The sequence below is a fragment of the Hipposideros armiger genome, unplaced genomic scaffold (assembly GCF_001890085.2).
Source record: "Hipposideros armiger isolate ML-2016 unplaced genomic scaffold, ASM189008v1 scaffold_61, whole genome shotgun sequence".
Lineage (NCBI taxonomy): Eukaryota > Metazoa > Chordata > Mammalia > Chiroptera > Hipposideridae > Hipposideros > Hipposideros armiger.
In genome coordinates, this window is record NW_017731411.1 from 3,516,350 (window position 1) to 3,525,218 (window position 8,869).

Below are 8,869 nucleotides of genomic sequence, written 5' to 3' on the forward strand. Positions count from 1 at the left end.
GCTTCACTGGCCCAAGTTGGCACCATCATTGCGCTCTTCCTGGGTGAGGCAGATCAGTCGCAGGCTTCTGGACAGCTGCTCACGGCAGCTGCCGGCAGCTCACGCTGGCTGCTGGCTACACACGGTAGCCCATGGCAGCCCACTGCAGTGGGGGCTGCAGCCTACGCTGTTGCCGGCGACTCAGGGCAGCCCAGCTCCAGGTTGAAGCTGTTGTTCATCTTCTTAGCTGTAGAGGGCAGTGTCACTGGCCCTCATATGTGGGATCCGAACTGGGGTTCTCTGGTGTCCCAAGCCAGCTCTTAACTAACGTGCCACTTGGCTGGCCCTCTTGTATCTTCTTAAAGAGTTTGTTTTGGATTGATATTTTTTTCTTCCTTAGATATTTGGTAGAATTTATAAGTGAAGTCACCTGGGCCTACAATTTTCTTTGGGATGTGTTTAAATTATGAGATAAATTTCTTTAATAGTTAGAATTCAGATTATTTTTTCTTGAGTCAGTTTGGGTAGGTTTTGTTGTTCAAGATGTAAAATTTATTGACATAGTTGTCATACTATTCCCTTATTGTTTCAATGCCTTTGAGACCTGTTGTGATATTATTCCCCATGTTAAGTGTTCCCCCAACCTGTTATTCTTTATTAGCCTAGTTAGAAGTTTACCAATTTAATAGATTATTTTCTTTGAAGAACTAGCTTTGGTTTTATCCATTTTCAGTATTTTTCTACATACTGATTTCTGCTTTGAATTATTTTTTTCCTTCAATAATTGCCCACATATATATTATCTTTTGTATATATTCTATTTTCCTTTTGGTATCATTTTCTTTTTGTCTTAAGACTGTAATTTCACTTAGTTAGGTCTTTTGGTAATGAATTTTCTCAGCTTTTAATTATCTGAAAACTTTATTTCAGCTTCATTTTTTTAAAGATTTTTTTATTGGGGAATTGGGGGAAGGAACAGCGTTGGTGAATTGGGGAAGGGGAACAGACAAGTTGTTGTCTTTTTGTTCTTCAGTGTAGTTGTGGAGGACGTCACTTCACTGGCCCATGGTGGTATTATGAACATTGCGCTCTTCCCAGGTGAGGCAGTCACTCGCCGGCCATTGGATGGTGGCTCACGGCAGCTCACACCAGCTGCCGGCTGCTCACGCTGGCTGCCAGCCACACACGGTAGCTTACGGCAGCCCACTGCAGCAGGGGCTGCAGCCTACGTCGTTGTCGGCAACTCACAGCAGCCCAGCTCCAGGTCGAGCTGTTGTTCACCATCTTAGCTGTAGAGGGCGCAGTGTCACTGGCCCATGTGGGATTCGAACTGGCGGCCCTGCTGCTCAGAGCTCGCGCTCCCAAGCCAACTCTTAACCAACGAGCCACTCGGCTGGCCTTCCATTTCATTTTTGAATAATATTTTCATTAGATACAGAATTCTAGGTTGACGATTATTTTCTTTCAGCACTTTAAAAGATGTCATTTGTTGTCTGCTGGCTTGTATGGATTTCAACTAGATGTCGTCATTTTTATCTTTATTTATACATAAGTGTCTTTTTTCTCCTGCAGTTTTTAAGGTTTTTCTCTTTATCAGTAATTTTTAGCACTTTGATTGTGATGTGCCTTTTTTGTGCTTTTTAAAAACTGTCTATGTTGTTGAGCTTCCTGCTTCTGTGAATTTATAATTTTCATAATATTTTGGCAAATTTCTGCCATTATTTCTTCAGATATTTTTCTGTCTTCTTTCCTTCTAATTTCCTTGTGAGAGAGACATCAGTTACTCATATTTCATATGACCCTACAGGTCACTGGACCTCTGTTCATTTTATTTTTTCTGTTTTTTTTATCCATTTGCTTCATTTTGCTATAGTGACATGTTCAGTGACCTTTTCTTCTGCAGTTTCCAATTTATTGTTAATTGCATCCAGTGAAATTTTTATTGCAGACATTGGATTTTTCATTGAATTTTTTGACACTGAATTTTACACTTTTTAGTGTTGTCTTTTGTTGTGTTCCTTTAAGAAAAATTGGATTCCTTCTGGTAGGCAATTAAGTTACTTTTGAGATTTATTTTTAAAGACCCTTAGGGCAAGTCTAGAGTAGGCTTTATTCTATCTCTTATTTATCCCCCACTTCTAAACTTGTTTCCTTTAGGGTATCTACTGAATGTCTGGTGTATTCAGTGAAGTTTCTTCCCTCTGGCTGGAGGAAATCTGAATGAGTTCCGGCCCTGTGTGAGCTCTAAAATTGTTTTATAGTTCTTCCTAATTGTTCTTTCTTCGGAAGTTATTGTTAGCCCATCCTTTAATGACTGGGCTATGATTTTCCTATGCATTTACAGACTGGAATTTAGGCAAAGACTTTAGGGAACTCAAATTCAGATTTCAGGAAGCCTTTCTCTGTAACTTCCTCCTCTCTGGAAGCCTCCAGAAATTCTATTCATCTAGCTTTCCCAAACTAGTATTGCTGCTCCTCCAGTGAAGAAGATAGTGGGGCACTGTTTCGGTTCTATTCCCAGGGATGTAGTTTGGAAATCACATCGGGACAGAAAGCCTGGGGTATGGTAGGACTCACCCCGTTTGTGTCATTTTTCTCAGAGATCAAGTCCTGTGCAGCCTATTTCCTATTTTCCAATGTTTGAAAATAGTTCCTACGTTTTGTCCAACTTTTTTTTTTTTAAGATTTTTATTGGGGAATTGGGGGATGAGAACAGTGCTGGGGAATTGGGGGAAGGGGAACAGACAAGTTGCTGTCCTTTTGTTCTNGCAGTGTCACTGGCCCTCATATGTGGGATCCGAACCGGGGCCCTCTGGCATCCCAAGCCAGTTCTTAACCATCGCGCCACTCGGCCGGCCCGATAATTCTTATTAATGCTTTTATAATAAAATAATGTATCCACAAAGAGTCATGTAAATAGCAGCTAGCTGAGTTGGTTTGCCATCTTGACCGGAAATCCACAATGTGTTGTTTTGATTGAAGTTTATGAAGAAAAGCTAACCTCGCACAGATATATATTTGGAAAAGGAAGGGGTATTTTAATAGCCTCTTTAGATAATTGTGGATATTCTTTATATCTCATCTAAACCAGAGAAGTAATTATTTAAAGGTTAGTTGCTGTGTAGAATCGGAAACCATATCAACGAAACTTTCATATTCTATCACAGTAAACATTTATTGGTTTGTCCTGTACTTTATTTAATTGTGGTTAAAATATCTTACACTTTAAATAAATGTTCATGCATAATTTTGTAACATTGGTCATTTGGAAAATTGATTCATTGAGTTTATGCTGTTATTTCAAATGTTGGCACATTTTGTCAATATCAAAAACTCACACTTAATATACAGTGTGAATAAAACCAGTCTTGCCAGAAAAGTCTTTAAATGTGGGAAACTGTCAAGCTTATGGTGGCAGATACATGTTTTTCCAAAATCCTAATTTTCACTAAATCCTAATAAACACTGCAGTTCTCTTCCTTGAAAGTGATAGTCTCACTTTGTTCTTCCTTGAAAGCTTTCTTCCCATGAGTGCCTTCTTAGGCTATCATTTTGGGCAGAATTATTTAACAAACACAATATTTTCTCTGCACAAGTGCTTACCTTATAAATACTCTTGATTTCTTTTAACAATTGACTTTTTCATAACCCCCAAAATTTACAATTATAGATTTTTGTTTTTGTAGCATATTTGTTTCTCAAACTTTTATCAAAAGAAAGACATTTACTGAGAAATTGCTATGTGCCAGATTCCATGCTAAGATTTTTTCTTTTTTTTTTTTTTTTAACTGAGCCATCCTGCCTCCTGTTGGCAGCTCAGTGGCAGCTCAGCTTGGGCCAGAAATCGAACCGGCGACCCCATTGCTCAGAGCTCGCACTCTTTAGTGAGCTCTCAACCAACTGAGCCACTAGGCCAGCCCCTAAGATTTTATATACATGTTTTTACTTTATATAGCTACTTATATTATTTGTGCTCTATTAAATAACTTTTTTTTAAGTGTAAAGAAAAAGATGCATTAATGGTTTTTAAACATCAATAACTTCTATTAAGTAAATACATGAGAGAAAGCTTATTATTTTTGTAGCTGTAGTTATAATTTATTAGAAGTACATCTGGAGCTTTAGTTCTCATCAATTCTGTTTTTCCCAATTCTGTTTAGGTGGTTTCCCAGAAACATGATTGTTTATTGGACTTGATCTCACAGCTTGGTGAGGACTTCTTTACTGATAATGTCAAATTCAGGTTATCCTCCCAACCAAGGAGCATTCAGCACAGAACAAAGTCGTTATCCTTCCCACTCTGTTCAGTACACCTTTCCCAGCACCCGGCACCAGCAGGTAAGGAACAAATACTATGTAAATTGCATATGTATTTTGTGCTTTTCTCTACTTTTCCTATTTAATACATTTATTAGTCAGAAACCATATATATGTATGTATAAATTTTTTTAATGGCAAGAACCATTCTCAAAGATGGGGAACTAAAAGTTGAGTATTAGTTATCTTTGTCTTCTAGACTATGGCTTTATGACAGATTTCAGGGCATGAGCATGTCTGTGCCTTTGATTTGTAAAATTTGTTGATAGAAGAATATCAGTTACCTAGAATTTCTAGGTTAAGACCTATGTTTATGCTCCAAGTTTTGGTTGAGTGTTAAGCTGTTCAGATAACTTGGTCTCTTGAGTGATGGCCAAGATTTGATGATAAGAAGGTGAAAGAGTTTGTATGATTGATTTACCTTGTGAAAAATAAAATATGAGGTGAAATTACCATTTCAGAATGGGCCAGGTAAAAGGGTTTAAGAGGTTTGAAGAAAAAATGGAAGGGAGAGGATAAAATGGTCATTCAGAGAGAAAGCAAATTTACTGGCAAAATATAGTTGAGTAACTCTGGATACTACCAAGGACTCCATTGAAGTGTCATGATCACAGAGTGAGAATGGACATCCTTACCTTGTTTCTGTTTAGGTAAGCATTCAGTTTTTCACCATTAAGTATAATATTAATTGCACGTTTTTGTAGGTGCCCTTCTTCTGTTGAAGAAATTGCTTTTATTGCTAGATTGAGAATTCTTGTCATGATTGGGTGTTGAATTTTGGTTGCATGTCCTGCCTCCCCCAGTGCTATTCATCTGTTACTAATTTCCTAGATTGTTGCTTTTTCTTTTAAATTAGCTTTGAGGTTTAGTTTACATATAATAAAATTTAAATATATGTATACATTTTGACAGATTCGTTCACCCATAAAACCACCACCAAAATGAAGGTATAGAACAATTTCTATCACTCCAGAAAGTTCCCTTTTCCCCCAACCAGGTCAGTCCTTCTTCCCTACTTCCTACAAACTTTAGCTCCCAGGAAACCACTGATTTGTTTCCTGTCATAGTAGATTACATTTGTTTTGAGTTTCATATGAACTCTTTTATCTATGGCTTTTTTTTGCTTCCCATATATTTTTGAGATTTATTTATGTTTTGATGCATCTCAGTAGTTCTTTTTATGGCTGGGTATGGCTATACGACAATTTGTCTAGTCACGTAGTCCGGTTTTTGGTTATTACAAATAAAATTACTTAGGAAAAATGTGTGTATTTGTTGTATTTAGATTATATAAAGAAGTATTGCCTTATTTTCTTAATAGTATCCTTTGGGGTTTTACATTTTTATCAAGTTCAATTTATTAAATTTGTCTTTTATATTTCTTGCTTCTTGTGTCATATTTAAGAATTTTTTTGCCAAACTCAAGGTCACTAAGATTTTCTCCTCTAAATTTTATAGTTTCAGGTTCTACATTTAAGTATATGACCTATTTTGAATTAAAATTTTGTTTATGGTGTGAGGTAAGGGTTGTTTTACACATGGGTATTCAGTTGTTCTAGAAACAATTTGTTGAAAAGATTATTCTTTTCCCAATGAATTGCTTTGGCACTTCTATTGAAAATCAATTGATCATATATGTGCAAGTCTATTTCTGTTCTTTCTATACTGTTCATTGATATATTGTCTATTTTTACCTCACTACTGTGTGATTTTTCTATGTAAACACATTTAATCTTTTAATAAAGTATTTCACATTGTCTTGGTTATTATAGCTTTATAATAAGTTGAAATTAAGTAGTGTGATTCCTTCCTGAATTGTTTTGAATATTCTAGATTCTTAGTATTTCTATATACATTTTAGAATCAGCTTGTCAATTTCTACAAAAATACTTTCTGGGATTTTGATTGGGATTGTATTAAATCTAGAGAATAATTTGGGAGAGAACTAACCTCTTAACAACTTCGAATCTTTTGGTCCATCAACATGGTATATCTCTTCATTTATTTAGATCTTCATTAATTATTCTGAGTAATGTTTTGTAGTTTCCAGTGTACAGGTCATATATCTCTTTTGTCACATTTATTTCTAAATATTTCATGGTTTTGATGCTATTGTAATGGTATTGCTTTTTGAATTTCAGTTGTTCATTACTACTATGTATATTGATCTTATATCCTGCAACTTTACTTGTTACGTCTAGTTGCTTTTTTATAGATTCCACAGGATTTTCTACCTGGATAATCCTGTAATCTCAAAATAAAGACAGTTTTGCTTCTACCTTTCCAAACTGAATGCCTTTTCTCTCATTACACTGCCTAAAATCTCTAGTACTGTGTTGAATAGAAGGTGTGAGAGTGGGCACTCTTGCTTTGTTTGTGATTTTAAGAGGAAAACATTGTCTTTTACCATTAAGATTGTTAGCTTGGGAAGTAGTCTCCTTTTTTTTTTTTTTAAAGTTTTTTATTGGGGAATTGGGGGNAGAGGCTTGATCACTGCACTGTACACCTGAAGCTGATGTTGTATAATATTGTATGTCAACTATAATTGAATATATATATATATATATATAGTCATGGGATGTGGAGTATAGTGTGGGAGTGGAATAAATGGAATTGTAATAGATATGGATGATATGGGGTGTGGGGGGGGGAGTGGGGCAGCAGATTGGAGGAGGGGGGGTTGTCACTTTGAGGGATAAAAAGTGTAACTATTGCACTGTGTTGTACACCTGAAACTAAGTAAAAATAACATCCCCCAAAGAAACCCTGTATACTTGAGTTATCACCTGCTGTTCCTCCATCCCTATCCCACCATCCCTAAGCAGCCACTAATGTACTTTATATCACTAGAGATTTGCTTATTCTAGACTTTTGTATGAAAGGAAATATACAAAACTTGGACTTTTATGACTGGCTTCTTTTACTTAGCATGTTTTCAGGGTTCATACAAATTATAGTGTGTATCAGTACTTCATTCTTTTTTATGGCAGAATAATAGTCCCTTGTATGGGTGTACCTGATTTTATCTATCCATCAGTTGATGGAAATGACATTTGGGTTGTTTCCAAGGTTTGTGTAGTTATTTTGGGACTTAACTTGGGATCTTACAATTCTAAGAAATAAAAACCTTCTCTGCTTACATTAAGTAAAGGAGGACTTATTGTAAGACTGTAAGCAGTTTAATAGGCATCCCAGGACAAGGAAAGAAGTACATCAGCTTCTTGTGGGGATTGACCCTAGAGCGCAGAGTCAGGAGCCAAGGCCGCCGCTGCTGTCTTGGGCCTGCAAGGTCTCCTGGCTCCACTTCTCTCTGCATGTCCACTCTGGTCTGTGTCTAGACTGGCATTCTCTGCTCCCCTGTAACTTCTCTGGCACATGCTTTGGCTCATCTTGACTCCTACTATGGTCACTTTGCAACTCAGTTCCCTGTAGCTGATTTTCTCAATTCCAAATCCCTGAGGAGAGGGATCTGATTGGTATATCCTGATTCAGTAGGGTAGTTCTCTCGATACAAACATGGTGTCAAAGCCACACTTTAACTAAGAGCAGATTAGTTAAAGGAGTGTGTGTGTATAGACCTGGGTGTAACTGGCCTCTGTAGGCCACTATGCTAGTCAATCTAAAGATGGCCTAGTTTTCTAGGCCAGTGGTTTTCAAACTTTTGGTCTCTAGTCTCATTTACACTTAAAAATTTAGGACCTCAAAGAGCTTTTGCTTCTGTGGGTTGTATATGTTGATATTTACCATATTAGATATTAAAGTGAGAGAAAATTTAAAGGGATTTATTCATTTAAAAATAATATAAACCCATTTAATATAAATAACATTTTTATGATAACTGTTTTCCAAAATAAAACAAAATTTGTTGAGTGGAATTGTTTTACATTTTTGCAAACCTCTAATATAAAGTTTAAAAGAAAATAGCTTGATTCTCCTATCTGTTTCTGTATTCAGTCTTGTAATATATACATATATATTTGTGGAGAAGCAGTTTAATTTTAAACTCCATTACACAATAATTTCTCTTCAGAACATAATCTTTCCAGGATTTAGAAACCTTTCTGGATAGACTGTTTTTAACAACCCTATGTCTTCAACATTGGAATCAAAAGAATTGTAAATCAGAATTAAAAAAGAAAAATGTGTAATTGTTAAAGAGTTCTTTGTTTCAAAATTGATGACATATCAAAGACTCAAATCTTAAAGAGTTAACTTTGGAGAATATCTAATTTTTGAAGTAATTTCTTTTCGTTAATCTTTGGAAATGTTGAGACCTTGGATTATTGAGGTACGCAATATGAAAACTAGGATGGAAATAATGTGCTGAGAATATAAGTGGTATACTAAATAGATCATTCAATCACCATCACACTCTCTCCATGCTAGTCATTTCATTTTACTTTCAATTAAGATTTAAATAAGGAAACTTTTTACTATATCAAAATTATGATTTATCGATTTTATTTTATGTTTTAATTTTATTGATGATTTATTTGTTTTAAAGATAGCACTATTTTCATTAAGTTGATAATTCTTTTTTTTTTTAAAGATTTTTTTTTTATTGGGGAATTGG

The 8,869-nt window shown here is 35.7% G+C and overlaps 1 protein-coding gene across 1 annotated transcript in view; it reads left to right on the top strand.

Annotated features, from left to right (window-relative positions):
- Positions 1–8,869, top strand: part of LOC109382174 (nuclear receptor corepressor 1-like) — a 99,551-nt gene that overhangs the window by 33,912 nt on the left and 56,770 nt on the right. The window contains exon 2 of the mRNA XM_019641486.1: positions 4,140–4,317. Within this exon, the coding sequence (XP_019497031.1) occupies positions 4,210–4,317 (108 nt within the window). The 5' untranslated portion in view covers positions 4,140–4,209. The remainder of the gene's footprint in view (positions 1–4,139; positions 4,318–8,869) is intronic.